Genomic DNA, 16,380 nt, shown 5'->3' with positions numbered 1-16,380 from the left:
GGGGTTTAAATGCATGTGCGTATAGTATTGTCCCAGATTAGCCTGTGAAGTCCACACAGGCTAATCAGGGACATATCTTTCCGCCTAAACTAGATTTTTGCTTAGAAGGGAATTCACGTTTCCAAGTAAAATTTACAATATTTGAAAAACCTTGAAATTTCATGCTGAAGAAAATGAATATTTTTGGCTGAATGATAAGCATTTATTGAAAAAGGTTTTATTATGATATGGTTGATGTCAATTAAGAGATTTTCTTCAGCACCACTAGAATTCTAAGGGTATTTTACATTATAAAACTAGAAGAATTACTTTAAAAACACTTGAAATGTATTACGTTTTAATTATAAAAGTAGCTTCATGATGGGAAAACAGGGCTTAATGCATGTGTGTTAAATGTTGTCCCAGATTAGAATGTGGAGTCTGCACAGGCTTTTCAGGGAGGACAATCTCTGTCTAGAATTGATTTTTGTTTAGAAGAGACTTCCTTGAAATAAAATATTCCATAAAAGTGGAAAAGTGTTGACCTGCACATGCATTAAGTCCAGTTGTCCCAGAACAAGGTTCAAATGTCAAACCTCACATATTTATTGCTGCTTTCCTGTTTTCAGCAAGTGTCCAGTTTAAACCAGGATTCTGCGACAATGAAGGCCAAAATCAGACGGCTAGAGGAAGATAATCTGAAGAAAGAAAAGGAAATAGAATCACTTCTCCACCCACATAAGGTAGACTGAGGTCAAAGTCCATTGAGTCCCATTTCTTGAAAAGCAGGCTTAATGCCTGTGGGTAAAGTGTCGTCTGCACAGGCTAATCAGGGAGGTCTTTCTCCACCTTGACTGGATTTTTGCTCAGAAATGTCTTTAAATGACACATTCCTTAAAGTGGAAAGGGCATGTTATATTTTTCTCTGCGGAATGCACAAGCTTATCTGGGACAACACTTTACACACATACATTTTGCCCTTTTTTCCAACAACCTTGCTCAATTGTGTTACTCCTTTGCTAAACCCCAAGATGAGATGCTTAAATACTGAATTCATGCAATAAGTGCATGGTAGCCCACAAAAGCTGCAGATGAAAATTAATTTAAATGGTTTACAAGAGGAAAAACAATATCTAGATGCATAAACTTGTTTTACCCTTCTATATCGTTTACTGTTACTACAGTTATTCTAATGCACTTCTTGGAAAAATGTATTTTGAATGGAATGCATATTAAACATTACCATTCTTATCAAAATATAGTTTTCGCCTTTTGCGACCTTTTCACAGATTTTGGCATGTATTGAAGTTTATCATTAAATGCTTTAAATTGACAAATGTAAACATTGGAACTGAATATCTCCAGTAAAAAACAATAATAGATTTAAAGATAGAAAAAATGGTAATCCTTTACTGGGCTCAAACCACCGGCCATTGGAGTAAAATTCATATAAATTGTATTTTATATTTTATACAAGTAATTCTTGTAATATCACAAAATATAACGATGAACAACAGATAACAATAACAACAGATATTTCCAAATTATTTAATCATTTTGCGTTAGTAATGCTTTATAATATTTAGGTTTTTAAAATGTCAAAAGATGCATATAATATGATTGTATTTAAGAGCATTGTCAATGTTATTACTGTTTTCTCGCAAATATCAAACTACAACAAAAATTGGCAAATTTGAACCATTTATCATTTTACCAAACCATGAAAAGTTCCCTTTAAGATTGCTTCATAATGATATCATCAATGATGTTAATTTGTAAGTCAAAGTAGTGAAATTGATATGTTGTCTGCCTTGTTTAATTCTCCCCACATTGCTACAACCCAAAGTGTTGTGTGTGTTCCCCAGAGTGAGGAGTTGCGTAGGACGCTGGCAGACAAGCGGCCTGACTCTGGCGCCATGATACACAGCCTTAAACAGAAGATCCTCAAGCTGGAAACCCAGATGAGGGATAAGGAGACATCTTACATGTAAGTATACCGGACATTTTCTTTGCAATTTTTGACAGATGTGGACATTGGTTCCTGCTTAATTTTAACAACCCAGACAATAGTTCCTTCATTACTTTGTCAGTCTTTTGGACATGGCTGGTTTGTAAAATCACCAACCTAGAAACCAATATCCATCTGTGTCAAAATTAGGTTAGAGACCATTGCCATTTGGACCCTATGTCTGCATACCTTTGGGGGTTTCATAAAAAATGGGGAAGTTGATAAATCACTGGGCTATTTGACCAAATATATGGAATAACACCCACTAGTTATTCTTAAATATGATTTAGAACACATGCGTATAATTTTGTGACCTTTTTTCAAAACTACTTTGAGTCCATTAGGCAAGCCACATAAGTGAAAGTCTCTATGCCATACACAAGTTTAATATAACTTGTAAAATAATCTTGCTTAACAGCCGATACTTAACCCAACACATTTCATGTGAGCCTTGTTCAACGTAAAACAGGCTTAATGCATGTGTGTATAGTGTCATCCTAGATACACCTGTGTAGTTAGCACAGGCTTATCTCGGACGACAGTTTCCGCTTGTCTTGATTTTTTATTAAAAGAAGTCTCTTCTGATAAAAAATCCAGTCTAGGCAGAAAGTGTTGTTTTTTTATTAGCCTGTGCAGACTGCACAGGCTATTCTGGGACAACACTTTAGACACATGCATTTTGCCCAGTTTTCCCAGAACAAGGCTATTTTAAACTTGATGACTGTTTTTGAAGTACATTTCAACACCGTTATGTCATCGGGACAGTTAAAAAAACTTCGGATTAACGATAATTCGAAATAAACATTTGACAGACGACTTCTTTGATTCTGTAAAAATAAAACGTTGTGAAATTCACATGGTTCGGTCACACGGTACTTTTAATAATTGTTTTACTTAAAAACGTAAACTATTCAGATAGCAATAGATTTCTACTTGTAACAAACGGAGGAATAAAACGATAATTTTTTTCTTTTTATTTTTCTCTTATTACAGAATATATAAAATATAATGAATAGCACATCATACATGTAAATACATTTGAATAAATTTTCGGAAATGAAATAAATTTCGCGATGTCTCTCTGAACACCGGCGTTAGCAGCACTAAACTGGACGCGTGTAACATTTCTCCAATTTGTCAAGGACATTGAAGAACTCACCTCCGCCCGTGTTTTGCTCGCAGAACTGCCTTACGTCGTTGATGCATGTGGTCACACGTTGATTAGATAATTATCATGTTCATTCTTGAGTTGTCGGCCTCGTCGTCGGCTTTTTGTAATTATCGGCTTTTGACGCGCAACGCGCAGGCGCCATAGGTGTGAAATTACGCTCAGTGTTTTGCAGTTTTGACTTCGGATTAAAGATTGATAATAAGGTGCGAATTATAGTGTTGGGACCGACAGAATCACTTTGAATAAACGATTTCTTTGGTTAAACAAAGTTTGGATTAACAATTAAATTTCACATTGAACAAAGAAGAACCACAATCGGGACCTGAAAAATACTTCGAAATAACGGTGACTTAGGATTTTCAGTGTTCGAAATAACGGTGTTGAAGTGTATTTCTTCTGGTTTGAAATGCAAAATACCCTTGCAATGCAAGGTTTTTCAAGAGTTAGCTTATGTGCATTGTTGTGCTATCAGCAAACTGCAAACTTGTAATATAAGGAGCCTAGGGGCTGATGCTAAACCCAACAAATTAAATGTGCATTATTTTGTTATCAGCAAACAGCAAACTTGTGAAATAAGGGGCCTAGGGGCTGATGCTAACCCCAACAAATTGAATGTGCATTGTTGTGTTATAAGCAAACTGCACACTTGTGAAATAAGGGGCCTAGGAGCTGATGCTAACCCCAACAAATTGAATGTGCATTGTTGTGTTATCAGCAAACTGCACACTTGTGAAATAAGGGGCTGATGCTAACCCCAACACATTGAATGTGCATTGTTGTGTTATCAGAAAACTGCAGAGTGACCTGAAGACCACCAAGATAGATGAGATGAAACAGCAGATGGAGGTCTTCTACAACGAGATAGTCAGGCTGCAGAACTCAAAGGAGACCGGTGTTGATAAGTCTGCCAGGTATGTCTGTTATCTTACATTAAGATGGAGGTCTTCTACAACGAGATAGTCAGGCTGCAGAACTCAAAGGAGACCGGTGTTGATAAGTCTGCCAGGTATGTCTGTTATCTTACATTAAGATGGAGGTCATCTACAACGAGATAGTCCGACTACAGAACTCAAAGGAGACCGGTGTTGAGTAGTCTGCTAGGTATGTTATAATATGTCCCAAATATTAAGTGTAATTAAGATGGAGGTCTTCTACAATGAGATAGTCAGGCTACAGAACCCCAAGGACAGTGGGGTTAAGAAGTCTGCCAGGTACATAGGCTATGTTATATGGTCTTCTACAGCCAGATAGTGAGGCTATGGAACTCCCAAGTTGACCGGTAGTGAGAGGTCTGAAAAATAGGGCTGCAAACTTACCTTAGATATGATCATAATATGAGCTTGCATTGAGAAAATTGGGATAACATCATGTGCATTAAGTGGTGACAGTTTCTGCCTTAACTGGATTTGGGCTTAAACGAGACTTCCTTTAAACATAAAATTCAGCCTAAAGTGTCGTCCCTGATTAGCCTGTGTGGACTGCACAGGCTAATCCGGGATGACATTTTTAACCAGGTTTTCCGAAGGAAAAAACTGGTTATTAGATTGGCGAATGCGGGCGGGCTGGCTGGCTGGCTGGCTGGCTGGCGGGCTGGCGGAACAAGCTTGTCCGGGCCATAACTATGTCGTTCATTGTCAGATTTTAAAATCATTTGGCACATTTGTTCACCATCATTGGACGGTGTGTCGTGCGAAATAATTATGTCGATATCTCCAAGGTCAAGGTCACACTTTGAGTTCAAAGGTAAAAAATGGCCATAAATGAGCTTGTTCTGGCCATAACTATGTCATTCATTGTGAGATTTTAAAATCATTGGGCACATTTGTTCACCATCATGGGACGGTGTGTCGCACGAAAGAATCACGTCAATATCTCCAATGTCAAGGTCGCCACGACTAAAAATAGATTTTTTTTTAAAACAAACTTACAAAGGGGGTTAATTTTGTTTGTTCATTTCAAAAGTTCAGTTTGAGTTTTCTCCCTTTATCAGATTTTTTTTTCACAATGAAAACCTGGTTTTGTGACAATTTTGTCCCTTGTTCACACATGCAATAGGCAGAACTCAAAGGAGAAATGGGATCAAGAAGTCTTTAAGGTATGTCTGCAGAGTTATGTCTGCGGTCATAGTATGTTGCTAATATTTAGTGTAACCTGCTATGAAATTAGGAAACATCTATATCTCAAACTGAGTCTGAACTTAAATTTAAGACCATTGAAAATTTGCCTTTCTCTGGTAAAACATACCCTGTTTCATAGGGCGCCGAGTCGTGAAGGCAGTGTGAAGGTGAAGGCACTCAACGAGACGATACTGCGACTGAACAAGCATAATGAGCAATTGCAGGGGGAGAACAGGGGCCTCAAAGAGGACCTCAAGAGATTCATGGACCAGGAACAGGACGAACTCACCACACACAGTGAGTACCACTTGACTTACATTGTATTACTGCTGCACTGGGTGGGTCACAACCTGACTGCCATGATATCCTAAGGTGCTCTAAATAGTTTTGTCAAATTAAGTCCCTAGGTTCAACAGTGGCTTAGCCCACAGGGTGAGGATGGGGGTGGGAATGGTGGCGGGGACAGATAACAGGGGTCTCAAAGAGGACCTCAAGTGATTTATGGACCAGGAAGAGGACGAACTCGCCGCACACAGTGATTCATTCTTGGCTTCTATCCTATTACCTGGGCCCATTCATAGACTAAAGAATAAAGAATAGACCTTGAACTAAGAAAAAAAGGGCCGGCATTTGAATGTATACATGCTACCACTGTGCATAATGACATTAACACAATGTTCTTTATGAAGAATGATGTAGATAGAAGTGGTTAATGTCAAGTTTGACTCAGAATTAATGCTTTTTCTAATTATTTCACAAGAAGACATTTTTTTCTTAGACATAATTCTTAGAATCGTGTGGGCCTTAGGCATTTTTATGATTTTAAGAAAAGGTGTAGCCATCCATGTTTATTACAAAAGAAAAGTAAGATATTCTTTTAATGATTGAGACAATCACATCATTTGAAATAAATTCACATGATGAAAGGGATGGTATGAGACCCCTGGTTAACCCTTACAGTGCGGGAACCGGATTTTGAAGGCCTTTGCAAACAGTTTGGATCCAGATGAGACGCCACAGAACGTGGCGTCTCATCAGGATCCAAACTGTTTGCTATTCTGATAGTGTTCTTTGAAAAAAAATCGAAGAAAATGCTAATTTTAGAAATTCAGCAGAAGACATTTTAGCAGACGACAAATTTCCCAGCATGCAAAGGGTTAAGAAAAAAATAGCCTGACTACTGCATCCAAATATTTCAGAAAAGAATAATTCGCACTCATTTTTCATTTTATTACTGCTGCAAAAACGATCATATTACAGAATGAATTGGTCACATTTTGTCTATAACTGCAGCCTAATAGATCAGATGACAGAATTAATTCCTTATCTTTTATTCCTATTCTGCTGCTTAATCGTTTAGCTTACAGAGTAAATTGCTCACATATACACAGCCAAATGGGTAAATTAAATTAGTTGATCACCATACCTTTCCATGCCCAAACCAAATCAATGGGAGAAAATTATTAGTCACACACCTTCCATCACATCACTGCAGTTCAAATTATTTGGATAGCTAAATTATATTATATTTAATGTCTGTTTTCAGCACAACTTTTTATTATATATTTTTTATAAGATTTTTTTCCAAGTTGCATTTTGATATACCATGTGCTTGTCTGTCTCCAAATAGTGCACGATAAACTGATTGTTTTACCCAACATGTATACAAAAGTGAGTATTCAATACATTTTCTTTTAATTTCCTGTAGAAGACTGCAAAGACATGGACAGAAAAGAACTTCTTCGATTCATCTCCCAACTTGAAAAGGTAAGTTGCACTGAAAAAAATATCCTTAATTATAGACAAAATCTGGAGCCTGTCTTATTGAAAATTAATCCACAAAAGTTCATTACGAGTTTTTTTCTTTAGGTACATTAAATGTGTGATAACTGTTTAGCTCACATGATCATGAAGTACTCATGTGAGATATTGTGCCCACCCTATTTCAGGTGTCCTGAATTGTTTATTGTTCGTTATGTGTCTTTAACCTTAAGCTTTTGACCTCTTTTGTGGCCACACTTTTCATCCAATCTTGATGAAACTTGTTAAAATATTTATCTTGAGGATATCCAGGCAAAGTTTCAATATTGGTCATTTGCATCTCAAAACTGGATCACCAGGTCAGATCTTAGATAAAAATCTTGTTATCACTATAAAAGCCATATCTATTATTTAATCTTAATAAAACTTTTTAAGAATGTTAACTTGACAAAATCATAGCAAAGGGGTCATGTGCATTAAAAATCCAGGTTACCAGCAGGTCAAATGTTAAAAAAATAATTGTTACCTGTTTCCACTCTGGAAGCTATTATTTATGACTCAGTCTTATTTGTTGCCAATTTGCAGACTGTATCTATTAGCAATATTAACCCTTTCAGTGCGGGAACCGAATTTTGAAGGCCTTTGCAAACAGTTTGGATTTTGATGAGACGCCACAGAACGTGGCGTCTCATCAGGATCCAAACTGTTTGCTATTCTGATAATATTCTTTGAAAAAAATCAAAGAAAAAATTCTAATTTTAGAAATTCAGCAGACGACATTTTAGCAGACGACAAATTTCCCAGCATGCAAAGGGTTAAGGCCATGTTTGAATCTTTGGCATTGCCCTGCAGTGACTCCCCCACCTTTTATTGCATACAATCACATTGGCAACTGACAAACGCACATTCCTTTAAGAAAAATATCAAATAAAAACAATATGTGTCCAGTAAAAGGATCTAGAATACAGTAATATATTCAGCCTAAATATTGTTATTACTTTTAGTAATAGGCACAATTTTTTGGCTTCACCTGATGAAGTATTGTTTTCTGACAGAAACTGCAGCGAGCTGAAGAGAAGATTGAGACTGGGTCTCTAGGTTCTCCTTCTGCACATTCCAAAATGCAAGGTACAACATGGCTACCATTTTGGCCTAGTTCTGGGAGAAAGGGGCTTAATGCATGTATGTAAAGTGTCATCCTGAATTAGCCTGTGCAGTCTGCATAGGCTTATCAGGAAGATACTTTATGACTAAACTTTATTTTTACTAAGAAGAGACTTCCTTTAAAATCTTTATACACATGCGTTAAGCCCATTTTCCAAGAACAACGCTTTATTATTTGCACTTGAATATCTTGAATAGATACACTCATTTTCATAAAATAACACATTGTAAATCATTGAAGTGTTGATCAATTGTTATGTTAGTTTGTAATGGTTAAAGATGAATGAAATCTCCTTTTACAGTTTGTGCAGAAGAGTTTTAATTACAAATTGCTTAATCAATTGAAATACTATAATTCACTACTTCATAAAATAAAAATTCAGTATTATAAAGTTGTGTGAGTAAATTAAAACTGTCTTTATACCTTGTGAGGGGTTTATTGGAGTTGATCTGTCTGTTTTTCAATCAGTTTGTCTACATGGGATTAATTTTGGGGGCAAAAATAATTTGTTTGCTAAACATATTAAATTAAAACTTAAAATATGTCATCACATAAAATGTAAATATGCAAGATATTTTTCCATGTGCAATTTTTAACACTATCCTGAAAGTGAATTATTTGCCCTTGAACATAAATGTAGCTTACAAAGTGGTGATGGGGTATTAGTCATGGCTGTGATATTTCTACTTCATTTTTGACTGTTCACTATCTGCTCCAAAAACAAATATGTGTCCGGTCTAGGGGAACTAGGTTAAATGCACATTAAGTCTCATTCCAGTTTAGCCTGTGCAGTCTGCACAAGCTAATCAGGGACGACACTTTCAGATTTTATTAATTTTTTTGTTAACAGTAGTTCTCTTCTAAACTTAATCCAAGTTAAGCAGAAAGTATGGTCCTGTATGAGCCTTTGAGGACTACATGTGTACATTGGTTTATCTTGGACGATACTTTATGATATGCATTTAGCCTTGTTTTCTCGGAGTGCAGATCAAATGTTTGTCCCTCGTAGGCAAGATAGCCCTAGAAGGCAACACAGCCGTCCGCCTCGATCAGTTGGACAAGCGCGAGTCTGAGCTTCTGGACACCCTGGAGCGGAAGAACGAGCGAATCAAGGACCTCACGGAGGAGAGAGACAGGTGGAAACAGCGCTGTGACGAATTAGAGTAAGTGTGGGTTGTCAAGTAAAATGTTTCTATCAAACGTGAAAGTAAAATGTTTCCATCTTATGTGTGTTTAAACCTTTCCTGATCAGATGGCATTTTGAAGCATCTTACGTCCCTTTTAAAATCACATTTAAATTAAGACCTTTTTTAAAGGTTTAAAGGGTTCATTTTCAACCCTAAGATGCAGTAATAACATGCTTATAAGGGACGACACATTTTGCTATATGGTATTATTCATTTAAATCAATGTTCTTGTAAGCTAAAAGCCAATTAAATCAAAAACTGGTGTCCTGATTGGCCTGTGCATGCATCCTAATCGAGTGCATTTGTTTCAGGATCTTGTTGTCACATGGGTCAGAACAGCATCCCTCTCCTAAAGCAAGGCCAGAGGCAAGAAGGTAAATATTGTTTGCATGAATTACACACTTGAATTGTGTTCTTATAACCTGAGAAAACGGGGGTTAATGCATGTGGCGTCTCAGATTAGCATAATCAGTCTGCACAGGCTAATATGTGACAACATCATACATGCCATACGTCCCGGATTGTCCTTGACAGTCCCGGAAATGAAGAACTTGTCCCGCTGTCCCGGAAATCTGTCAAATGTCCCGGAATTTACAAAATCCATATATACATGAACCTTATCTTAGCTTAACTGCACCTCGAATCTGTGTATATCTGCAGCGTCTCCATGACAATGCCTACCCGAATAGGCAGACTACGCTACGTGTCAAAATCGATCAATTAACTGGGGTCCTGTTATCATATCGATTGTCTCACGTTCGCGGTCAAACCGAAAAGGCGGCATTGTTTCATGTCGTTGTTAATTGACTTTAATCTACTACGTCATTATTTCCCGCTGCGTAAGGGCAAAGGATAGTTGTTCACAAATCTGAAGTCCAACATCACTGAGTAAAAAATTAAAAGCAGTTTATGTTCGCACGTTTAACCGACAAAGAAGTTGAGTAAAAAAGTAAGCATATAAAAACGTCATCCTCACTAGGTTTCTTATTGTCTTGTTCTAAACCCCCAGTAAACATAACGTTAGAAATAATAAGAGAATTTGAATTGCGTTCGCCATGTCAAAACGCCCAGCAGATTCACCGGTCTCAATAACAATAACGCAGTGACGTCACCATCTGTGTTTAGAACGCTTACACTGAAAACACGTGGCTTGTATCTAGTAACGGAAGTAGTAATGTTTATTTGACGTTAATAGATGAAGTGTATTTCGGATAGGCTTTCGAACTTTTGCAATTAACGATGCGAAACAAAAAAAACGGACCAAAAATGCATATGTCTATAAATATCGCTACATTTTATACATGTCCCGGAAAATCGGCAAAAGTCCCGGACAATTTAACTCAATGTCCCGGAATTGGTCTGAAAAATTATGGCATGTATGGACAACATTTTCCACTTACATGGAGTTTTTAGTTCAAAGGAAGTCTGTTCTAAACAAAAATCCAGTTTAGGCGTACTGCACAGGCTAATCTGAGATGACACTTTACACACATGAATTAAGCCCTGTTTTCGTAGAGCAGGGCTCGTATTCAGTCTTGGGTTTGTTTTTGCAGGCATTTCACAAGATATATGACATCATGTTTACCAGTAATTTATTAGGAGTATTATTGTGTCAATTTAACTAAATTCGAGTTCAAAAATATTATATTGGAAAGCTATGTTTGGTACAAATGAGATCAATTTATTTACATATTATTGGTACTTTAATATGACATAGTTGAAAAATGTGCCATGGACTGACCTAGTTTTTTCACGAGCCCTTTTTTTGTTCATCACCCTGTATCTTTCTTAACCCTCAGAAGCTAATTTAAAATGGCTATACGTAACTTGCAGTCTGTTCCGGTTTAATGCTGTTTGCTGCTCATCAGTATGTAAGGGTTTGAAATGAAGCCTTTGAACCTCAAATATATTTTGAACGGTTTTTAATGATTTAATTTGGCATTTTAAGTGACTACAAACAAGTCAAAACGCGTATCTGAGTTGCAAAGGGTTAATTCATTATGCATGACCTTTCTATCAAGACCACCCAGTGTGAGATTAACTTATTATCCACCGCCATAGGCGGAGGGGATACTGTTTTGGCGTTGTCCATCCGTTCGTCCGTCTTTCCGTCTGTCTTTTCGTCTGTCCATCAGGAGCCATATCTTGGAAGTGCTTTGGCGGATTTCTTTGAAACTTGGTATGTGTATATATATATGGATAAGAGGATGATGCACGCCAAATGGCATTGTACACCATCTGTCGGTAACGGAGTTATGGCCCTTTGTATCTTGAAAAGATGCTTTTTAATATATGCATAGAGCTTTATCTCCATTAACACATGAGCCAGAGCCATGAAACTTGCCATAGTTGTTCTCAGTCATCTGGGGTTGATTCACATTCAACACCCATAATCCTAGGGGCTAAGGTCAAGGTCACACATTGAGGTCAAAGGTCACAAATTAGATGAATTATTCATTATTTCGTCATTCCTTTCCTATGCCATGAAACTTGCCATAGTTGTTCTCAATCATCTGGGGGTGCTTCACATTCAACACCCATAATCCTTAGGGCTAAGGTCAAGGTCACAAATTGAGGTCTAAGGGCGTTGTCCATCCGTCCCGAAAACTTTTGTGTCCAGAAGCATATTGGCTGGGGATATAAATTCAACAAATTTGCTTGTAATTGGTACTTTTATAACAAGAAATGTTTTAAACATGTTCAAAAGTTTGAACCAGTTTTTCTTAAACCGTTATTTTCTCAGCACCCTGTATCTTTCTTAGATTTCTTATTCATAACCTTCTTGTCCAGACCCCCTAGTGCGAGGTCAGGCAGCAGGGTCAAGGACACATCCACACATGACCCCTCAGAGCAGGCCACGCCCCGCACCCCCACCCACAGGCCGCCCACGTCTGGGTCCCAGCGACCCTCAACTGCTGGGTCACAGCGACCTCCCAGCGCCAAGAGACGGTCCTCGCTTGATAGCTCTGTGTCCTCAGTGCGCAAAAAAAAGATTGAGGCCTTCAAGGAGAACCGGTCCGCAAAGGTCATCCAGAGGAACTGGCGTTCTCACCAGAACAAAGAGGTGAGGAAATCTGAGATTTGCATGATTTTAGCTGTGTTCTTGGAAAAATGGGCTTAATGCAATAGCGGAAAGTGTCAATAAAACAGATTAGCCTGTGCAGTCTTGACAGACTAATGAGGGATAACACTGTTGGCTTTTATGGAAGTTTCATTTTAAGACAGTATTATATAAACAAAATACCATTGAAGGTTGAGAGTATGGTCCCTTATTAGCATATGTGGACTGCACAAGCTGATGTGGGAAGACAATTTACGCACTTGCATAAAGCCTAGTGTTCCTAGAACGTGTTGTCACAATTCCAAATTTTATGTAGAGAGTGTTTATTGGGTTAAGTATAATATTTATTTTTGATTCTTAAGTTTTCATATTATTGTTTCTCTTTGAATCATTTAATAGCATAAATAACAAGAAAGGTTTTGTGGAAGTATTCATACTTTTAATAATTGTTCTCAAGACAGCATAGTTTTTAGAATAATTCTTGTACATTAAATGTTATTTAGTTAAGCAACATTTATTAAGCTTGTGACACACATTGTAGTAACAATATATTAATTTGATATTGTTAAATCCATGACAGGCCAGCCAGAAACAAATCACGATAGACCAGGTGTCACCTGACATTTCACCGTCACATAAAATCATAAGCATCCCATCTCACATGCACAATGAAAAAACAGCAAAGAAAAGTCTGAGCCAAACTATCAACATTCCTGGTCAAATGTCACAAATTAAAATACCATTATCTGCTTCTGTCAAAGAGAAGCCAACAACAACTTTATCAAATCAATCGTTTACTGATGCAGATTTTCACACTGAGGCTAGACAAGTTAAAGACAATAAAGCACATCTTGATCACTTAAGTGGTGATAAAAAGCATACAAAATTAGATGCAGAATTTAGTTGGTTCAACAAAGAAATAAAGGACACTAAAAATGATTTCAATAGCGTTAAAGAGGTCACAAAAGGTCAAGATACTAAAAATCAGACAGAACCTGCTCTAAATAAAAGTAACTTGGCAAAACATGATGCAAAACTTGGTACCTTTAACAAAGAAAACAAGCCTGTAGAACTAAAGAATGATAAAAACACAGAAAAAGGTGATACCAAAGGTCAGCAAGCTAAATATCAGGCTACAAGTTCTCAGGATATGAAAGGTGTTAACTTGGAGAAGCCTAATGACTCTGATGATTACAACCATGTAGGTTACATTGCACTACATGTTTGAAGTGGTCAGTTTGTTTGATGGTTGAAAATACTATTTTTGGTCAATGCAAGGTAACAATGTGGCAAATAATTCAATTGGGTGATTTTCTAAGGTGATTGGGGAAAAACAGCTGAAAAGCCTTATTTTATGTTTTTTGTTTAAAAGAAATTCCAGAATACTTGTTTATTGGAATTTGGAATCGGACATCAAATTTAGAATGGACATCATATTTGCAATTTTCTCATGCAAAACTGGGCATGTTATGTTCTTTATTAATTTTTGTAAAATTGTCTCTATACTTTTATATAGTTAGGACTTTTCCATGACTTCGTGCATGCATGGGCACAGTTCCATTTTTCATGGATTTAAAAAAAATGCATGCAAAAATACAGATTTATTGTTAAAAAAAAATGATGAGTTATTTATGCAGGTGTGTATTTTACTGATAATTTGTCAAAACTTATAAAAACACTTAAAATTGCATTTAATGCAATCTAATATTGATGTTTGATTCCAACTTCACGTAACAGTGGGACAGATTTCAATGCATACTTTTACACAAAACACTGTGTGTAGGCTGTGTCCATTTGCAGTTTTGGGCTCGATTGTCACTGATGCTTTCACAAAATGTCCATGTAGATTCTTTGCACATTGCACATATATCAGGGTCAACAAATATCTCTCTGTTCAATCTTGATATCATTGTGATTATTATGGTGCTAAGTATGTGAAATATTTTCTTTGTGTTTTAATAAAAAGCTCCGAGTTACCAATTATTTTATACTTTGAATATTCCAGGGCTCGCTGGTAGTTATTAATTGTCAATGCACCTTTCAATGACAGACTCATAAAATTAATAAATAAAATTTATATGAGCTGCGCTATCTTGAAAATTGAATTTAATGCATGTGGGTAAATTGTTATCCCAGATTACCCTGTGCAGACCAAACAGGCTAATTAGGGTTGACACTTTCCATTTTTATGGAATTTTTCGTTAACCCTATCAGTGCGGGAACCGAATTTTGAAGGCCTTTGCAAACAGTTTGGATCCAGATGAGACGCCACAGAACATGGCGTCTCATCAGGATCCAAACTGTTTGCTATTCTGATAATATTCTTTGAAAAAATTGACGAAAATGCTCATTTTAGAAATTCAGCAGACGACATTTTAGCAGACAACAAATTTCCCAGCATGCAAAGGGTTAAAAGGAGTTCTCTTCTTAAGGGAAAAAATATTCTATGCAGAAAGGGTCGTCCAAGATTAGTGTGTGCAGACTGAACAGGCAAATGATGGAACACTCCTCACAAGCATTGAGCCCTGTTTGTCATAGTACGGCTCATATGAATTGTTTCTAGTATTAGTAAACTAGAAGTAGCTTCTAATTCCAGGCATATTTGTCATTGTATTGAACACACTGTTGTATTGCATTGTAAAATTTTCAAGAAAATGCACTCATTATATTATATTTTCAGCGTAATATAAATAGATGTTTAACCCTTACCCACTAAGAAGCAAATAAAAAAGGCATTATGCTTAAAACCAGACCAGATTCTAAGAAACTCTTGGATTTTATACTGTTTGCTTCTCATAAGTATTTAAAGGTTGAAAATGAAGCCTTTTAAACTAGCATCAAGTAAGAAAGGTCTTAAAGTAAATTACAGTATGTAAGGGATTACAAACACATTGAAATGCATATCTGAGTTCTAAAGGGTTACTTAGTAACACTGTAACTCCAAGAGATAACTAGAAATGGCGCGGCAGAGGCCGACGCGTATCCCCACACCGAATGTTTGACCTAGGTGTGCCCCAGGGTTGGTAATGGGGCCATGCATAGCTGAGATTGACCGTATTGTCATAAGAGAAGTTCATCATCAATTAGAAGTGAATTGGTGTAGAAATGAAGAAGTTATAGTAAAAGGCAATTTGGGGTGGGTGTGACATATGTGGGCAGGGCGCCCCAGGGTTGGTAATTGTGCCATGCATAGTTGAGATTGACCGTATTGTCATAAGAGAAGTTCAGTATCAATTTGAAGTGAATCGGTGTAGAAATGAAGAAATTATAGTAAAAGGCAATTTTGGGCGGGTGTGGTCTATGTGGGCGAGGCCCCAGGGTTGGTAATGGGGCCATGCATAGTTGAGATTGACCGTATTGTCATAAGAGAGGTTCAGTATCAATTTGAAGTGAATCGGTGTAGAAATGAAGAAATTATAGTAAAAGGCAATTTTGGGTGGGTGTGGTCTATGTGGGCGGGGCGCCCCAGGGTTGGCAATGGGGCCATGCATAGTTGAGATTGACTGTATTGTCATAAGAGAAGTTCAATATCAATTTGAAGTGAATCGGTGTAGAAATGAAGAAATTATAGTAAAGGCAATTTTGGGTGGGTGTGGTCTATGTGGGCGGGGCCCCAGGGTTGGTTATGGGGCCATGCATAGTTGAGATTGACCCTAATGTCATAAGAGAAGTTCAGTATCAATTTGAAGTGAATCCGTGTAGAAATGAAAAAATTATAGTAAATGGAATTTTTTGGTGGGTGTGGCCTATGTGGGCGGGCGCCCCAGGGTTGGGATTGGGGCCATGCATAGTTGAGATTGACCCTAATGTCATAACAAAAGTTCAGTATCAATTTGAAGTGAATCCGTGTAGAAATGAAAAAATTATAGTAAATGGAAATTTTTGGTGGGTGTGGCCTATGTGGGCGGGGCGCCCCAGGGTTGGGAATGGG

The 16,380-nt window shown here is 37.3% G+C and overlaps 1 protein-coding gene across 3 annotated transcripts in view; it reads left to right on the top strand.

The window, feature by feature from the left end:
• LOC127868892 (IQ domain-containing protein E-like) overlaps positions 1 to 16,380 on the top strand; it is a 56,699-nt gene that overhangs the window by 24,740 nt on the left and 15,579 nt on the right. For all 3 annotated transcript variants that reach the window (XM_052411033.1, XM_052411034.1, XM_052411032.1), the window contains 9 exons: positions 609 to 722; positions 1,845 to 1,966; positions 3,947 to 4,069; positions 5,415 to 5,572; positions 6,984 to 7,042; positions 8,092 to 8,164; positions 9,211 to 9,364; positions 9,700 to 9,762; positions 12,179 to 12,452. In XM_052411033.1, the coding sequence (XP_052266993.1) occupies positions 609 to 722; positions 1,845 to 1,966; positions 3,947 to 4,069; positions 5,415 to 5,572; positions 6,984 to 7,042; positions 8,092 to 8,164; positions 9,211 to 9,364; positions 9,700 to 9,762; positions 12,179 to 12,452 (1,140 nt within the window). The remainder of the gene's footprint in view (positions 1 to 608; positions 723 to 1,844; positions 1,967 to 3,946; positions 4,070 to 5,414; positions 5,573 to 6,983; positions 7,043 to 8,091; positions 8,165 to 9,210; positions 9,365 to 9,699; positions 9,763 to 12,178; positions 12,453 to 16,380) is intronic.

Source organism: Dreissena polymorpha, chromosome 2 (assembly GCF_020536995.1).
Source record: "Dreissena polymorpha isolate Duluth1 chromosome 2, UMN_Dpol_1.0, whole genome shotgun sequence".
Lineage (NCBI taxonomy): Eukaryota > Metazoa > Mollusca > Bivalvia > Myida > Dreissenidae > Dreissena > Dreissena polymorpha.
Note: the sequence above shows the minus strand (reverse complement) of the source record. Positions and strands in the feature narration are given on the sequence as shown.